The 19,728-nt window shown below is 39.1% G+C and overlaps 1 protein-coding gene across 1 annotated transcript; it reads right to left on the bottom strand.

The window, feature by feature from the left end:
• Positions 1-911: 911 nt before the first annotated feature.
• Positions 912-19,473, bottom strand: LTA4H (leukotriene A4 hydrolase). The gene is made up of 19 exons (XM_050914954.1): positions 19,321-19,473; positions 18,010-18,140; positions 15,162-15,282; positions 14,568-14,636; positions 13,775-13,879; positions 9,778-9,830; positions 9,048-9,120; positions 8,598-8,738; positions 8,379-8,402; positions 7,303-7,373; positions 7,078-7,189; positions 5,996-6,140; positions 5,811-5,914; positions 5,381-5,451; positions 4,752-4,806; positions 3,798-3,893; positions 3,186-3,268; positions 1,808-1,912; positions 912-1,440 (listed from the first exon to the last, which is right to left on the bottom strand). Exons 1-19 carry the CDS (start codon positions 19,471-19,473, stop codon positions 1,320-1,322), a joined length of 1,833 nt encoding a protein of 610 aa, XP_050770911.1. The 3' UTR covers positions 912-1,319.
• Between the last annotated feature and the right edge of the window lie 255 nt (positions 19,474-19,728).

Below are 19,728 nucleotides of genomic sequence, written 5' to 3'. Positions count from 1 at the left end.
AAAAGATGAATCTCCTGGTAAAGTACGTAACTTCATCTAGTTGAAAGCTTATAATGATCAAAACTCAGAACAGAAATAAATTGATTGATAGGCTCTCCAGTCCCACCCGAAGTGCTATTATTAAATCCAAGCCTTTTACCACGACCTATATTTAGTATCTTCCCCTAAAACAGCACTTTTTTTTTGTTACTCCTTGATATGGGGTTATCTCCATGTCAACAGATTTAATTTAGGCTAACTGATCTTCTCCAGGAAAAGCAGTTCTTATCAAACTCACTTCAAAAAACAATCTGTAGATGGCAGTATTCACAACCATTTCACCTAAATCATCGACTTGAACTGAAGTGCTGTAACAATTACAAGTTTAAAAACAATTGGAGGGCTGTTTTTCTTATCTCTAAGTTGTTATATTAGCGTAAGGGGTAGTGCCCAGAACCGGTTAAAAAATGCAAATATTAAAAAATTCAAACCGGGGAAGGAAAGACTTGGGCTTTAGTCCCCCCTGCAAGTATTAGAAGTTTTGAAAATATATAGTGGGTTGGAATAATTTAAATAAGTTACTAAAAGCACAGCAAGATATTAAATCTGAAATTTGGTAAAAATTCCAGGTTTGCTAAAAAAAGAAAACAAGGAAGTATTTCAGACAACTATTGGTGCACAGAATAGGATCCAACAGGAATACCTAAGTAAAACCATCACATTGTGATTTATGTGGGGAATTGACTAACGTAACAAAGCCATGACAAATAGGGCTAGACGGAAATTCTGCTCTAACACTAGAATGCTGTGATCTATTTAGGTCTTCACAGTCCTCTTGGACCTGTAATAAAAATTTCTCCCACAGCAAAGAAGAGTAAATAAAACAAAACTATTATTTCAAAACTTTTTGTACAGATCAATACACAGACAAGTAGACAATGAAAAGATTTATTTTTTAGCCTTCAGATACTTGAAGTTTCAACCACATTGCTATGAAAAAGAAAGCTGTGCACAAAGAGCCATACCATCCACCAATTAATTTTCCATGTTAAATTCCATGACTGACAAATGACGACATCTCAGAACAGCTTTTTTGTGTGTTCTAAAAATTGCTTGTAACAAACCCATTCTCCCAATTCCAGAGATTTAGCCATTTTGCTGTTTTACTTGGAAATGCAAAATAGAAAGTACTGAACTTAATTTGGAAAGTTCATTCTAAGCTAAAGTAGTACCAAAGCAGCAGAGCATTTTATGGCATAATCAAGCACGCATATCAACAGTTTGTAGAATCAGTCTCTTCTTTCAGCAACAAGAGAATTTCAAAGAAATCAGTAGATTTGTCACTGGTCCTGTTTCAAGTCTTTGCCCACAAGCATTGAAGTGACTGGGTGCATAGAGGCTCTATGCTCCAGAAATGTCTTGACAGCCAGATCTCGACACTTGTCAAAATTGTAAAGGTCCCTGTAAAAGAAGGGGGGGGAAGCGCCATTACAAAAATCTATGAAAATAGTACAATGGGGATTTTCTCAAGGTTTTACTTTTCCCTTGAAAGCCTCACATTAAGGTGCTGTATTGGGTCTAGCTGCCTTGGAGACAGAGGGTCAACCCACTACAGGTGCATACCGGGGGACCAGGCTTTCTTCTATTAAAAAAAGTCAGCAAGTGGAAAGCAACTCTGAAGATAAGCTTGTTCACAGTATACAGAAAATTCTGTATCATATCACTTCAAAGCGTAACATAAATACATGTACAATGTCAAGTATTATACATTCCATTATACGAAAGATGCGAACAGCATGAGCGCCTACAATATGGAGATTACTTTTACCTGAACAAGGGTCGAGTAAACTTCATCCTGCCCTGATCTGTTGCCATTTTTAGAGCCAGAGGAATAGCTTCTTCCCACTTGGACTTGATGCAGAGGCGCAGCCATCTGCGGGGGGGCGGGGGGGGGGGAGAAAGAAAATTTACACTTTTATTTTCATTTGTGGTGGTTAGTTATCTTATGATTCTGTTCCCATAAACACTCTGGGCAGTGCTGTGTCATCATGGGAATGATATTCTAGCTAAGTTCAACATAAAATATTTAGTGTCTGACTAGCACGTTACGAAAGTGGACTTTTCTATAAAATAGGAAAAAATTGCTTCAAAGTTTCTCCAAAATGGTCTGATTATTTTCTGCAGCTATGTACTTCTTTTATATTACAGTAGTGTCCAGTTGCATCACTCAGTATTAGAGCTGAATTATATAGCACTCGTCATATTTGACCAAGTGATAAAAAAACAACAAACCCCCCCCCCAAAACCCCAAACAAAACATCACCCGCAACTGGCATGTGCTTGTTTTCTTTTAAAAGTAAGAAGAAATTGATCTCGTTACAAGAAGTACAAACTATACTGTATGTTTAAAATACTTAGGTTTTTTTAATTAGCAAAGAACTCTAAGTTAGTTAAGGCAGAATAACTGTCACTATTGCAAATGTATCCAAGTACGTAACAGTAGCAAAATATGCAATACTTCAAGATACTTGTAAAGATTACTTATGTCCTCAACAATACCTTTTTAAAAAAAGTGACACATGTAAACACAATGTGTAAATACAAAATAAAAGAAATTAGGATGGCACAAGAATCAAGTCATTTAGCTAGAAGCACTTCCTACTTGTTTAGAAACATCCTTTGATATTTACTTTTTTTTGATGAGACAAAAGCTTTGTGATAGTGAGCATTAAAATGTGACAAAAAAGTTTCCAAATTGTGTTGAAAAAAAACACCGGCACATCAGCAGAAGAACTGATTAGGTTAAGTCCAGAAGACCTGGTCCTGACTAAATATTGGAAAGATTTTTCAGGCATCTTTGAGTCACAGAGAGGCTCACTATTGTATTATCCAATACCATCCCCAAAATAAGTTATCAGGTCGTCAGGTTCCTCTGCTAGCATGACAGATGAGAATAAAGCACAGCTAATCCACTGCTCACTTCCAGTTCTTCTACTAGACTATATTTACCCAATTCATAAGTAACAGAATACCACTCTGGTAAGCATGCTTGCACATGCACTTACAAAAAACCCTACAACAACAAAAAAAACCCCAAACCCCTGCACCAGTTCTGTACAACAGTATGTCTCAGACCATTTATGAAGCAGGACACTTTGTTTTATGAAAGCATTTAAGATTAGAAAAATGCCCATACTAGAACAAACCTGAATCTTATTTCAGAATTGTTTACAGCATTGAAGTCATATACTTGCTGCATTCGTTGGACATGCGACACTGGAAGAGGAGCCTGAAAAAGGAAATTGCATTGTCAGAATACGCCAGAGGCACTCTTCCAGCTGCGTACTTCAGAAATAAACAGATTCATTCAAGAAGGTTGATGCTATAAAGGAATTAAAAGCTTACCATGACAAATATTTGTATTTGTTCCTTTCACCTTCTCATAGTGTTAGGGAAGGGGCAAGGAATAAACGTTAGCAAATTCCTACATCCAGTACTACCAAAACATGCAAAACAAAGTATTTTCATTCTGTTCTATTTATAGCTTTTTTGCTACAACATCAAATACAGACAAATTCAAGCACCTTATAGTTTTGTTTTTACCTTTCAATCCAAAATACTCTATATGTTGCTTGTTAGCTGAAGACCCAGACATAATCAGGGAGGCATGGCTGAAGATTTTAGTAACTATGTATGGTGAGAGCGGATTATTTTAGAGAAACTTAAAAGAAAATGGACAACTTAATTCCAAAGCACACTTGAATTTCTGTGTCTGCTTTTGTGAGACCAGAATCAAGTTACCCCAGGCGTGCATTTACCTCCAGAAGCAACAGTGCCAGGAACTCAATCAACTGGTGAGATGACATTTCCTTCAGGTCTGCTGAGCTGAATGAGCCCAAATCACTCTCTTTTGCCTAAAAGAGAATGGTTACTTAAGTTTTTAATAGGTATTTCAAAGCACAATCAGGTGTAATTTTTTGTTTGGACATCTGCATTTACTATTGCACCATTCCACGTTAAAAAAGATACCAATTTGTATTTGTGCAGAAAGTTACAAGAAGGGGAAGGGAGGGACTTAAGCTACTGTCTGGTGTTTGGTATTCTTCACTTCAATTTTCACTTGTTTTCTCTCCACTGATCTTTTTATCTCCACTGTCTTTCTGTTAAAGTGAAAAAGCAAATACTTTTTCTATAAAAAGTAACATTGAGAAGAAGAAAGTTAAAGATAACATACAAGTACAGTGAGAAGCCACAGAGCTAACAAAAGGAAGGTATGCTGAATTCTGTATTAGTTATATGACTTATATGGTCAAAATTATGAAAAAATTGTATGGTATTAGTTACTTACTACAATTTATATATTTCAGTTTTTGATGAGAAATACATATTAGCTCCAGTATAATGTAGGGGAATTATTGCTAATACAATGTAATCAGTAATGTAGAGATACCTTGGCATTTGTTTTTAAATCAAGCCATAATATCAGGGTTTTAAAAAGAATATTCTCAGTTTGGTTACTACATACATACAACAAAAAGCTGGCTGTGTGCCTTGTTAAAATATGTACTGAATACGCACAGAAGTCATAGCAAATCCACAGACTCTATGATGAAAGGCTAGTCTATGAAATGCAAAATCCCTGGCAGCCATACTATCACCATAAATACGCTCTCCCTCAGCAAATGATAGATTTCAGAAGAGAATGGCTCACTTTATACAAAGAGAACTAGCTTTTCAAGATACAGACTCCTCAGCGTTCTTTAACCACTCACTTTGATCCATCTTTGGCTCAAGGCAACACAAGCATTTGCTAGTGTCATATCATACCTGTAAAATATTAAAAACAAAGGATCACACTTTGGAAACACAAAAAGCTCCTGTAATATTTTTACAAGAATGCTTAGAAATTATTTTCAAATGGCTCCACATTTGTTTGTTGTAGGCTCCAACTCAATATTGCAACACAATTTATAAAAGATCTATTATAATGAAATATATTTCAGTTTCAGTTAGAAGCACTTTGTGCATAGGTGACACTAACCCTTGATCCCATACACTCCTAAAATGATCGATACTTCTCAGCATATATGCTCATAAATATATTATAGCTTATAGCTGAAAAGAGAACATTGTTCTAACAAACTGTCAGAAAAAAAAAAATCTTTCCTGGCAACTTTCAAAGCAAAATGAATTTCCACCTGAATAAAAAAAATTGAAAATATTAACAACAACATTTTTTTCTCCTATATACACCTATATAAATTTCTACATAGTACTAGGACATTTTCTAATAAAAGGTTTGTGGGAAGACTTTCACCCCGTTTACAAACTGCTTCATGACTGTTTGGAAAATGTGCAATCTGGAGAAGGAAAAGATGAACTATAAAAGAATGCAGCTTACGTAGGCTTCACTGGTGGCATTCCTGGAGCATGAAACCATGAGTTCCAATCAACTTTATCAAGAACATCCACCTACAAAGCAACACAAACTCTTATTCAATTTAAAATGTTATTTTTAGAGAAAAGAGTACCCTACGAAAACTAGTTTCAATCTTTATTTTGGTTTTTTTTTTTTTTTAACATCCCTCCAATTACCCTGGAGAATCCTATACAGATTACTTCAAAACAAAATATTTCCTTCGGGGGGGGGGGGGGGGGATGATCATAATGCAAACCCATCTTTGTAAGATACCACACTACATCATATTAAGATCTTGAGATAAAGAAGAGATAGATAAAGAACTGGTCCTTAAAGATGGTAATTCCTGAACTATGCCATAGTTTCACATAATTAAAAGGTTTCAAGAGATTAGTTTCAAATACTACCCAACCTTATCCTTGAAGTAGGAGTACAAGAACTTCTTCCAGTCCTCCGTTACTATGCTCTTATAAGCAAACTGCTGAACGTAAGCCTTCAAGAAGCCAATGAAGACATCTAACAGTTAAAAAACAAACTGTTTCAGTGTTTGACATTAAAGTGGGAAACAATAACGTATAAAGCCTGCCTAACACTTACCTGGTCCTCCAAGAAGTTGTTCAAGGTAAAAAAGCAAAGCAAAGCCTTTCTCATATGGAACAGATGAATAGGCAACATCAGGATCTACTTCGTTCAGATTAGGGATGAGGTTAGTTACAGGATTTTTATCTCCAAGATTATTTATCTGTGACAAAGACACAAGAAAATATATTCATCCAGGAAAACTAGCACTCCTGTAAATCACTACTTATCTGACTTATAAAGGTATAATCCATCCAAAACTAAGATGGCCTCATTTCAAAGCATTCTTTCTCATTCTTTTTCCTGACATCCTGAATCTGCACAAAACAGTTTACTAAACTCTTTTCTCATTTTGTTTTATCAGTGTCTGATCACGTATCAAACAGAAAGATGTTAGGATCAACGACCCTGTGCTCCAGCTGTCTCAAAGCAGTTAATTACTGTCATGTCTGTCATAATCACGAGCACGTAGTAAACCACCTATATTTATCCCCTTATTAACAAACTCTTTAAACTACTTGATTTAAATGGGTGGTATAGAGAATAAAATACAATGAGGAAATATTCATAGTAAACCAGGTAAACTGCATCACCAAACTGAATGAGAGGGCTGCAAACATCACAGGCTGGAATCTGAAAACTAAAGTTTAACTATGCTACCTAAACACAAAACTAAACAACCCTCCTAGACAGTAGCAGTACACAGGAAAAAAAGACATCAATTACTTGTATGAGGCATTGGAAATTCTGATGGTCATGCTTGCAGATAATTTTGACAAGCTTTCAGCTGCCTACCAGTATGCTAACAGGTAATATTGCAATTCAGCCATACGCAGACCAACCAAGAGAGTCTGTAAAGATGTTCAGCCTTATAGAACAGCTTAGAACAGTTCAAAAAGCTTTAACTAATCTGAGTATATTAAGCTATTAACTTGGGGAGAGATCATATACCTTGGAATCAAAGTTGTTCATCCTCTAATAAGAAAGTGTTAGGAGAGCTGACTAGACAAGTCTTATTTGTGGGAAACACATGAAGTCAGCTTTATTTTATTTAGGTATATGCTTAAACATAAAGTTATCATAACTTTAAAAATATTTACCGTATTCTGCAGTTCCCTCCAACCTCCTAGGGCTTGAAAGTGCCTGAACTGCTCACCAAACAACCGACCACCAATCCTGCGTTCCAGGTATACAGTATGTCCCTCATTCAACCTGGAAACACATTGATAAAGTCAGCGCTGGTAGGATGGCAAAGTGAATTTAGTTGGTCTCTTTACACATTAATTTCAAAATATGGTTTGCATTGCACTGGACATCACACCTACCAAAAATGCTCCCATGTTTTGTTTGTTACCAAGTTTCCTGTCCAGCTGTGAGAGATTTCATGAGCAATAACCTAAAACACAGAAAACAATGACAGATCTACTGTTTAGACTCCTCTGGAAAATGAACATCAAAACGCAACAGAAAGAAAAAATCCTAATGGGATCTCATTTACTGCACTACATTCCCAAAGCCAGTTAGCATTCACAGCTCTGTAAACTTATCTATATAAATTTTATTTAGAGGACTAACACTATCCTACCAAACCTTCTCCAGAAATAATTTTGAATGTGCAGCCTGCAAGTCACAGAGCCACACTGATCAACAAAAATAATTCCTCTAGTAGCATGGTGCAGGTACTTGTTTATGAAACCACATTTCAAGATACTGGATCCATGCCAAGTGATGGACTAGTACTACTTTCCCACCTAAGCAACTTCTGCAGTGCTGGGATGTTCTAAAATATCAAACAGGAAGAAAGCAGTCACCCTTAGAAGGATAATGACACATGATACATTAAAAAGCATCCACGTCAAATATTTCAGTATTCTTGGGATAAGACAATCTTTTTTTTCTAAGAGTATATCAGTCTAGTAGAAAGACACATGAGATAAAATAGCATCCAGAGTACTCAACTTTCCAGAAAAAATAGAATTTCCTCAAATCGTACTCATGATTTCCACTTTAAAAATGTGAGTTCTAGTGCATAGACAGACATAGAGAGGAAGAAGTTCCCTACAAACAATTTCAGTGAGATCAATTCTGTTGTGGTTTTTAAACATATCTATACACAGGACAGGAAAAGAGCTACTGAGCAGCTATATTCAGTCAGTCCCCTATGCACACAGGCACTCATGTTATTTTCATCTGTTCATTATACAAAATAGATATGTCTCCAGTTTTTCTAGAGTTTACTTAGAACTAAAACTCACTTTGTAAGACTTCTTGAGTTACTGCCTTAACTTTTAATTCCCCCAATGAACAAGAGACCAAGTTTTCAGATATCTATTACAAAGGAAGTTAAGATGCAACTTCAAGTTGTGTTCTACTTGAAGACATGAACCTATTTTGCACTTACGTTTGATAGAGATCGATCACCTGCCTGAAAAAAAAAAAGGCAGTTGTCAGTTCAGGTAAACCTCAAAATATACCACTTAATGCAGTTTCATGTATGATCCCTAACTCGAAAGGAAGCAGGAACATCTACAGTTCTTTCTAGGGGGAAGATTAATCCAATTTGTGGATTAATATAAGCAAGCCCTAAGGAAAAGCTGACTTTTGTCAGTGTTGCACTTACCAATAGTGTTGGAGTTACAAAAGTAAGACAAGGATTCTCCATACCACCGTAAGGAAAAGAAGGTGGTAAGACTAACAAATCATACTGTCCCCATACATAGGGTCCCGCTAAATCTTCTGCTGTTTTCAGCATAGCTTCAGCCTGAAACAAGAATTCACATTAGTTTCTAACATGACTTCTGACTACAAACACTGAACAAGTTATAAGCTATTGATCCCACACTTCATTCTCTTTCGCCTTGGGATGTCCCACATGCAAAATGAGTACAAGACTGTATCAATATTTACGTTCAGCAGTAGTTTTGTGTTGTGATAGAAGAACAGCATTTTTGGGGGTGGGAGGTAGAGAAAGGAGGGCTACAGATGAACAAAACACTGAACCACAGTCTGTTCCTCTTCCAAAACTATGTGAAGCTGTTAGTTTGCAAAACATTTTTTGTTAATTACCCACCTCAGCAAATTCATAGGCCGATTTATCCACTAGCTCCTTTTCAGCCCACACCAGTGTCCTTGGACCAATCTTTCTGTTGAAAGTAAAAATGCTACTAAGACACCATGAACTGGAAATAATTTGATGGGAAACTAATTCAGAGAGCATACATTTAGATGTGTTCATAAGTAACCCATGTTGCTGAAGAAACTCATTAGAGAGTCTTCCTCTCTTTTTCCTCTCCACTGCTACAGTAACACTAGAAAAAGCTTTAGAAAACCAACAAACCACATACATTCACTGTTCAGGACAAATAAATAGGAAACACATTTACAGATTTTAAAATGCTTTAAAGTCCTAATATAAAAGCATTATTATGGGCTAGATTAACACATCCTTGTGCAGATGAGCAACAAGGCTGAAGCTATCATTTTCTGCCTTTAGTATATGACAAGGCTTATCTGTTACCCGATGAAAAAGACACTATTCCCTCAGCTAGAAAAAGCCCTTAGTGGTTCCAATCAATTCCAAACTCTTCATGGTATTTCTTTAGCTTACAGCAAAAGTATATTCTATAGAAAATATGATGCAAGAGTGAATCAAGGTACATGCAGTTTGATACAAATAAACAGGCTCATTGAACCTTTAAGACCTTTTAAAACTAGAAACAAGACCAAGAAACAAACAAAAAAGGTAACTCTGAAGATTTGTTATGATTATTAATATTTATACATTGTGCAGACTCACTCACCTGCTTTCTAAAGCTCCAACCACTAAAGCAATCAAGTAGCAAGGTATGGGAACCTAATGGAGAACACGAGAAAGACAAATCTTATTTGTAATGTGAGCTATCAACACCACTGATTCAGTCAAAGAAAAACAAAAGGTATGTAAGTAGTGTGCACATTTCCTCCATAGTTTCCTGCCTTATGTTATAATAAAGGCATTGTTTTTTCTCCCCAAATGATATTCCTTTATCTACAAAAAGTACTTGTTTCATAGATCTTTCATGTAAAGGTCACAAAATTGCAATATCATCTCTGTTTGAAAAAAAAAATCTGCATATGTAAGAGCATACAAAAATGCCACTGGTTTGGTTACTGTTCAAAAGAAAGTTAGTTTTCCATATTCGTTTCAGTTCCATTAAATTTTATGGAAGGAGAAGTTAAGAGATACTGCTCAGACAACAGGCAGTTGTATCACACAAAAAGATGCAGGAAAAGCTTTACTGAATTCAAGTAAACAAAGAATATTTATGGATAAAAAAGATTCAGCAAAATCAAAATGTATATATTTGATTTCCATGTTTGGAATTAAAACAAATTCTAAATATTTGTTATTTTAATGAAAAAATTCCAGAGCTACAGTATCTTTACAGAGAAATTCTTTCTCCCAGTGCTCTGGAAACAAAAGGGGATAACACAGCCGTTCTTGTCAAAATTCCATTTTATCTGACTAAACACTGTTAAGTAAGACTTTAAATGATAATTACTTGGAGACAACATTTCAGAAAATTTTATTCCACCATTTATGATCCCCAAACCATTTCAATATCATTTATTAAAATACCCGTATCATCACATCTGTTTTAATTTTATATATTAATCCACAGAATATATTCTTGAAAAGATTTAAGTCCATTGACTTGTGTTACAGACAGGTTATTAAAAGATTGTCAATATATCCCTACATTTTGACGCCCAATTTGCTAATCTGAAATTTTAAAATTACTTCAAATCTCAATGACTGTTGGGTAATACATTCATTTTTACAGAGGCTGCTCTCCACTATACTTCTTACCAGTATGGCCATGCAGGACCAAAAAAAGAAGTTTTAGGTAAGCTCAGCACACATACGTATCCAAGAGTTTGATGCATTTGTCTCTTCGGTCTAATGAAACACATTACTTTTCTAACAAATCAGTCTCATGGTTTTGTATGTTAGATGATGCATATGTCTTTTTTAATGCATTTGTCTTTTTTCATTTGTACCTTTTGTGTTTAAGCAAAAAAAGTCAAATGCATTAATGAAACACATGCCATTTCTAACAAATTAATCTAATGGTTTTCTATACTAGAAAGTGTAGTATAATTTCAATTAGACTAAATGCTATTCCTTGTACAGGTCCAGCAAACTTACCAACAGCGTATTTCTAGATAACATACAGCTCTGGATAACATACAACATAGAAGCCTTATGCACTAGACCGAGAGTGGCAAATGTTTTGGCTCCACAAGAGAAGGCAGAACACTGCATATTGAAGAGCTCACAGAGAAGGTGACTGTCGCGGTTTAACCCCAGCCGGCAACTAAGCACCATGCAGCCGCTCGCTCACTCCTCCCCGCCCCCGTGGCGGGATGGGGAGGAGAATAAAAAAAAGTAACACTCATGGGTTGAGATAAGAACAGTTTAATAACTTAAATAAAATAATAATAATAGTAATGAAAAGGAAGATAACCAAAGAGAGAGAAATAAATCCCAAGGCGGGGGGGGGGGGGGGGGAAGCAATGCACAATGTAATTGCTCACCACCCGCTGACCGATGCCCGAGCAGCGATCCGCCCCTCCTGGCCAACTCCCCCCTGTTTATATACTGAGCATGATCTTCTATGGTATGGAATATCCCTTTGGCTAGTTCGGGTCAGCTGTCCTGGCCATGTTCCCTCCCAGCTTCTTGCACACCTGCTTGCTGGCAGAGCATGGGAAACTGAAAAGTCCTTGGCTTAAGATAAGCGCTACTTAGCAACAACTAAAACATCAGTGTGCTATCAACATTATCCTCACACTAAATCCAAAACACAGCACTGTACCAGCTACTAGGAAAAAAATTAACTCTGTCCCAGCCAAAACCAGGACAGTGACAATTTTTTTTCTCTCTCTCTCCTCTTGCCTCTCAGGTTTCACATAGCAGCCAAATCAACCCAACAGCTGCTGCAGTTCAGAGTAGGTTCCCCTCCTCTCCTCCAGTTGCACAATTCCATCCCTCCTGGCACTCATTCAGGCTCTCAGCAGCCCAGATCAGCTTACTAAAACAATTTCTTTTTTAAACTTATGTTAATTTTTATCTGCTTGTTCCGCAAAATGAACTAGGCTCACCAAGAGATCCCATAAACATCAGAACTGTAACCCAAAAAGCTGAGAGAACAAAAAAGCCAGGAGAGTAAATTGAGATTGCTACTTTAGGAGCAGTAGAATCACTGAACTAGCTGCACCACTTAATAAAACTTCATCCTTAGAGAAGTAATCTTTAATTAGCTGGAGACACTTTCCATAAAAGCCAAACTTTTCACCTTTTAAAAAAACCTCTGTTGTCAGAATTTGCTAACCTTCAAGTTGAAAATTGGTTCCAATGCTCAGCTTTACTGCTAAGATCTTGGTAAGCTTAAAATTTGCAGGATCTGTTTTTCAAAACTCACTCCCATGTTATTCAAGTCCACGCATTATTTCCCAAGAATCAGTGCAGACAGAAAGGGTTTTGACAGTACTAGCTTTGAGTATATTAAACATTTTCAAAACTCGACAGCCTTTTCTGGGAATGTCAAAATGACGAGTAAACATCAGCACCAACTGACTCTTTTAGAGTTGAAAATTCATAATACCCCATATTTTTATAGTGGCAAAGAACCACTGTCAGTCACAATTGAGTTGTGGTGAATGGAGTTAAATCCAGCTGGCAGCCGGTCACAAGTGGTGTTCCCCAGGGCTCAGTATTGGGGCCGGTTCTGTTTAATATCTTTATCAATGATCTGGACAAGGGGATCGCATGCACCCTCAGTGAATCTGCAGACGACACCAAGTTGGGCAGGGGTATCGATCTGCTTGAGGGTAGAAAGGCTCCACAGAGGTATGTGGACAGGCTGGATCGATGGGCCGAGGCCAATTGTATGAGATTCAACAAGACCAAGTGTTGGGTCCTCCATTTGGGTCACAACAACCCCATGCAATGCTCCAGGCTTGCGGAAGAGTGGCTGGAAAGCTGCCCGGCAGAAAAGGACCTGGGGGTGTTGGTCAACAGCCGGCTGAATATGAGCCGGCAGTGTGCCCAGGTGGCCAAAGCGGCCGATAGCATCCTGGCTTGTAGCAGAAATAGCGTGGCCAGCAGGACTAGGGAAGTGATTGTCCCTTTGTACTCGGCACTGGTGAGGCCGCACTTTGAATACTGTATTCAGTTTTGGGCCCCTCACTACAAGGAAGACACTGAGGTGCTGGAGCGTGTCCAAAGACGAGCAATGAAGCTGGTGAAGGGTCTAGAGAACGAGTCCTGTGAGGAGCGGCTGAGGGAACTGGGGTTGTTCAGCCTGGAGAAAAGGAGCCTGAGGGGAGACCTTATCGCTCTCTACAACCACCTGAAAGGAGGTTGTAGCGAGGTGGGGGTTGGTCTCTTCTCCCAAGTAGCAAATGATAGGACGAGAGGAACGGCCTCAAGTTGTGCCAGAGGAGGTTTAGATTGGATATTAGGAAAAATGTCTTCACTGAAAGGGTTATCAAGCACTGGAAGAGGCTGCCCAGGGAAGTGGTTGAGTCACCATCCCTGGAGGTATTTAAAAGACGTGGCGTTTAGGGACATGGTTTAGTAGTGGACTTGGCAATACTAGGTTAACGGTTGGACTCTATGATCTTAAGGGTCTTTTCAAACCTAAATGATTCTATGATTCATCGATGATATCAAAACTGTATCTGAAGTGATTGTGAACTGCATGAGTTAGGAGTAAGACCTTAGGAATCTGTTTACTAGCCTGTAGCACTTACGTTCTGACTGAAACGGTATATCTTCCGACTGCTGTCCTCTGGGTCAGGCATCTCTCCATCGCGATTAGCACTCATAAGAGCCACCAACTCTTTAGGAACAGATATCTGAAAGAAGGTTATCCAACTATGAGGAACTCAGTTGGCACACAAGATTATGCAATATACTAGAAGCAGCAATAGCAAAAAGAGTAGCCCAGATTCATTCTGTTAAGTCCTCTCCGTCAAGCAGAATATAAGGCATACAGAAAATTTTGTCTTAAAGGTTGGCAATATTTTATTAACCAAAAGGACTACCTTTGACAGAAGTTAAAAGTTTCACTTTCTTCAGAATACTGAATTGTAATGTCACATTGCACATCTCGCTTTTTGCTTCCTTAAACCAATCAGACTATTTATGCCAGGACTGCAAAGATCCCCCAACTATGTACCAGAGCATATTACTTAAGGCATATATGAGAGTCATTTCAAGTATTTTTACTTTATAGCACTCTGTTGCTTTACTGTTAGCTTTTCCTGATTTAAGAACATATTTCTTTCCTACTACAGCACTTTTTTCTTTTTTTTTTGGAAATAGATACATGTGAATGAAAAAAGAGATGATATATGTAAAAGAAAATGGTAAATCTAGAGAAATGCCACAGAGAAGATGAGCAGTTTTTGGTTCTTACATTAAGCTAAAAGTCAATATTCTCTGTTTTTATTTTAGGCCATGTGACAGCAGGTACAAAAAAAAAAATGTCACCCGTTATAGTAGCTATCTTTATTTAGACACCCATGACTTAGGTTCATCTACCTCTGCGTAGTATGTTAGTTTCACAGCAGGTGTGTCTTGGCATGGAAGGATGGCTCTGCAGTGGGTAGCCTAGAGAGGAGCAGGGGGGAAAAAAAAACAAAAAAAAGAAAGCTAAAACATAACAATCTTTCTAATGCAGAGGACTAGAAATAAATCAAACTAATATATTATATTGGAAATCTATACAGCTCCTCCAGAGAATTAATTATCTACAAACAAATACTTCCTGTCGCTTATAGCTTATAGTACTTTTCATAGTTAAGGCTTTTCTAAAAGAAATAATGGTAGGTAAGACAGATCAATAGCCACATATATTGATTGCAAAGGACTGCATGTTCTTCAACAAGAATACTGGAGATGGTAAAGCAGTTCTGGAATTATTAAATTACAAACATATAATCAAATGTCAGCAATATCCTGACTTATTAAGTGTTTTCATTTAGGACCTTTGACACACACAATTAGAAGTTATGGGCTACTGTACTTTCGCCTACTCGCCTTCCTCTCCAACTCTTTGGAAACCAGGGGGAATTAACAGTGGTATGTAAATAACAAGTTTAAAAACAAACAAACAAACAAATTAATCCACTCAACCTGACACTGGCTGAAGAGAAATGGGTGTTTCTTTCCAGAAGTTTGCTCTGGAGAAAACCATTGGAGAGCTGAAGCCTTTGGAGAGCTTTCAAAAGAGATTTCGATAATTGTTTCTTGTCCCCTGTGTAATAAAGAATATAGTTAGATTGTTTTGACACAACTCCTGATCACTACTGAAATTCCTCTACAAAGATCTCTGGAAAACAGGTCTGCAGCACTGCCTCAAAAGCATTAAAAAAAAGAACAAGTAGCATATTAAAACCAACATTTCCCTTTCAATTATGATAGTAAAAATTAGCTGGTTTATTTCAATTTTAATGTCCCAAGACACTTCTATTATTGTTTTTACTAACCAGAAACTCTTCCTCTCCTCTCTTCAAGGAGAACATAGACTTTTTCTTTAAACTATTTGGACCAGCCACATACATATAGTTTTGTCACAACTATCTAACATTGTACATGCAAGTATAAAAAACCCACTGCAATAAGCAAACAAAAAAGTGTATAAAGTCTATTAAGAACACACATACCTTAATAACATAGGATTTGTGTATTCTGTAAATAAAATTTAGATTTTGCAGCTGATGTTATGTTCTGTATGATCCTTAAGCAGGAAAAAACACCCCTGAAAATAGTCATTACTGGAAAATCCTATTAACAGTAGGGTTAACAAGAAAAATTTAAAAAATGTTCAAATTTATTCAGGGTTTCAGAACTGGTGTAAAAACTAACAGCTCTGTGCAAGACACGTACCAGCTTGCTAACAAGAGAACACACACAAACCTGACACATTCATACCCTTATTTTTTAAAAACATATCAAAACCATCACTGACACCAAAAGCACACAGAAGTACTTGCTTCTGTTATCTGAAAGTTCCAGGTTATACATGCAACTCTCTGGAATTAACAATCCAACCATAAATCAGAACAAACTTCAGCTAATCAGAGGGGTTGGACACCAGATAAGCTGACCAGGTATACATATCTGGTTTATAACCAGTATTCCAAAGTACGTATTTGACAAGAAAGGAGAAAATAATTTGTATTACCATAAGACACATTGCTTACTGAACAGTCAGACTTTCAGCTGTAACTCCTACCCTTTCCTATCAGTGTTTTATTGATACTTACATGGGGGACTACATCTCACACAAGATTATAAATTCTTATGATCACAACTGTCGTGGTTGAACCCCACGATGCAGCTAAATACCAGGCAGCCGCTCCCTCACTCCCCCACGCCCCGCTCCCAGTGGGATGGGGAGGAGAATCAGGAAAGAAGGTAGAATTCGTGGGTTGAGATAAGAACGGTTTAATAACTAAAGTAAAATATAATACTAACAATAATAATAATGAAATATAATAATAATAGTAATGAAAAGGAATATAACAAAAAAAAAAAAAAGAAAGAGAAGAGGGGAAAAAAAGAGGGCAAAAAAGAATGCAACAAAAGAAACAAAAACCAGTGATGCACAATGCAATTGCTCACCACCCACTGACCGATGCCAGAGCCGCGATCTGCCCCTCCCGGCCAACTCTCCCCCTCTTTTTATATACTGAGCATGACATTCTATGGTATGGAATATCCCTTTGGCTAGTTCAGGTCAGCTGTCCCGGCTATGCTCCCTCCCAGCTTCTTGTACACCTGCTTGCTGGCAGAGCATGGGAAACTGAGAAAATCCTTGGCTTAAGATAGGTGCTACTTAGCAACAACTAAAACATCAGTGTGTTATCAACAGTATTCTCACACTAATTCCAAAACACAGCACTGTACCAGCTACTAAGAAGAGAATTAACTCTATCCCAGCCGAAACCGGGACATAACTCCCTCTTTGTAGCTTTTTTCCTTACAAGGAAATCTAGCAATAAAAAAAAAAGCTGAAAGTCAAACAAAAGAAACAAGCCTGTATTTCTGCTGTGGCCTGTTTAAGTACTTCATTTGTTCAGTTTCATATCACATCATAAGTGTTTCCCCAGAAGGGACAGCTATTGTACGACATTCCTTTCTCTTCTGCATTGTGTGTGTTTCTAAATTGCACTAATTCAGAGGAAAAAAACCAACAAAAAAACTAGAAACTGGACATGAGTTTGTAGAGGTAATAACCAGTTTTGAAAACAAAACAATAAGAACCAACTTAGTATACAATTTTATTCAAACAAGGGAACCTCCTTATACAATCACAGCTTTCAGCTTTGGCATGTGAGATAACATGGAGTTACAACATACAAAGCAAACTGCCAAAAAATGTATTGTAATTTGGCAACAACTTTTTATTTCATGCAACTTAAGAGGTAGATTATGGTTAGTCCATTCTCCATCATGCTGCCAAAACTCAAGTTCCAGTTTTTAGGTACTTGAGCTCAGCGTAGTCAGTACAATAAAAATTTTATTATTTGAAAACATGCGTCTATCTAATCATAGTGGTAACCTGCAGTTCTACAGAAATGCAGGATCAGCTCTTGCATAAAAGAAAGGAAAACAGGGTCTGTAACTCCATATGCGCCATACTGTAGCAATTCTGAACAGGAAAAATTCAGGTAGTTGAAGCAGAAAGAATATTACTGATAAGAAGCACTAGAAAAATTGTGATACATTTCGCTACTTAGTTTGGCAAGTCATTTTGCACATGATACAAGACCTGGAAACGGGTACAAAGACTCCCAAAGTTTTGGCTGTCTAATGAAAGCCAAACACTAAATTCATCTACAAGATCATAAACCAAATAAATGCAACACCCTAATTTACAAGTCCCTTTGCAAGCTTTACACAACGACCGTACAGGCAGACAAGCAGCTTATACAGTGCATTTTGGAAACTACCTAAAGGAACAGGCAAAAGTGTGTACCTTCCTAGTTCAAAAGGAAGTGTGATTTCCAGGGGGGTCCCCTTGAAACTGTGCTTTTCTCCAAAAACAAATTTTGCATCCTGTCCATTTACAGTCACTTTAAATACCTGTACGTCTTTGGTATCCAAGACCTGTAACAAAGCAAATATCACATACTTGTTAAATAGTGTAATAATTAACATCGCACTCATCAAACCTTAAACACAAGTCCCTCCGAAGAAAAAAATACTTACGTTTACTAAGAAAGACCAGAAAAACTGAGTAACTATGTTGACTACTGGGAACCAGAATTTTAATACAGCAGCACTGAACTTACAAAACTGGAGGTGAAAGAGGAAAAAAAAAAACCCAGCTTCTGACCATGAAAGTGGAAACAGGAGTTTACCAGGTAAACTACAAAGGCAAAAGACTTCACAGGGCTACTATGAAATAAGGAGAATGATAGAAAAGACCCTGCCAAGGCTTCCATCTTGTAACTGGCCGCTATGAATCAAGATTTTTCATGCCACAGAAGACAAATTAAATAATGCAGCATCCCCATGTGCAGCATGAGTAAAGTTTTGGTCTTTATCATTAACAGGACAGATTTTATTTTCTAAAAAATAAGCACCAATCACAAAAGGATTTTACAGAGCTAGCAAAAAATCCCACAAAACCAAAACTTCACTTTGCATATAGAGTATAGCTGAAGAGGCTTATACGTTTATTTGCATAGCTAACTGAGAAAGTAGCTGGCACAATAAAACACACACGGGAAAAAGCCATGCATGTAGCTTTTCAATGGTTTATTCTCATCTTTTCGGCAACGGGCTCTTCGCCATTTTAACGGGAAAACCCATATTTCTGCTCTTCCCTGCACAACGCGCCGGCTCTGGGCGCGACAAGCGAGAAACCCGGGCCGCCCAGGGGCAGCAAGGCGCTGGTAGCCCGGGGGCGACGAGTACGCTGGGGCCGTAGGCGAGCCCGACCAGCGCGGAGGCTCCAGCCGAGCAGGCGGCAGGAGCGGAGGAGCCCGAGAGGGCGAGGTGGCCGCCAACGGCAGCTGCGGCGGGAGGGAAAGCAGGACCGAGACGACGGCCGAGGGGAAGCACACGGGAGACAGCTGAGGGGAGGCGACGCCGACGGGGGAGTCGGGAGCAGAACGGGGCGTCCCGGCGCACAGCCCCCGGCACCCCGCCGCTCCCCCTCAGACGGGGGCTCCGGGGCTTCCCCTCACAAGCCGCCCCCAGCGCGGGCCCGGCCGCCGCCGCCGCCTTCCCGCCGCGGGCAGCGCGGGGGTCGCGCCCCCACCCCAACCCGCCCCGCCGTTACCAGGCAACGCAGCGCCTCGCGCTCGGCGCGCGTGGTGAAGGCCGCCGTGCCCCGCAGCGCCTGCGCGCCGAAGTCCACGCGGCAGCGCAGGTAGAGGTGCCGCGTGAGGCAGCAGGAGGGCGAGGCGAAGGAGCTCGGGTCCGCCGCCGCCATCGCTCGCGCGCTGCCTGCCCTGCGCCGCGCGCCCGCGGGAAACGCCGCCGCCACCGCCCCGCCCACCGCGGGGGGAAGGGGGGGGGAGGGTGCCCGCGCGCCGGCCCCTGGGAGGCGTAGTTCCGCCCTCCGCGGGAAGGGCGAAGGCAGCACGCGGAGAACTACGACCCCCGTGGTGCATTGCGGGAGGAGGCGGTGCGGAGCGCGCCGGGGAGCGTGGTTGGCCGCGAGGGGCAGGCGCCGGTGCGTCGCCGG

The sequence above is a fragment of the Gymnogyps californianus genome, chromosome 1 (assembly GCF_018139145.2).
Source record: "Gymnogyps californianus isolate 813 chromosome 1, ASM1813914v2, whole genome shotgun sequence".
Taxonomy (NCBI): domain Eukaryota; kingdom Metazoa; phylum Chordata; class Aves; order Accipitriformes; family Cathartidae; genus Gymnogyps; species Gymnogyps californianus.
The sequence above is the reverse complement of the archived record's forward strand: the minus strand, read 5'-3'. Positions and strand labels throughout refer to the sequence as shown.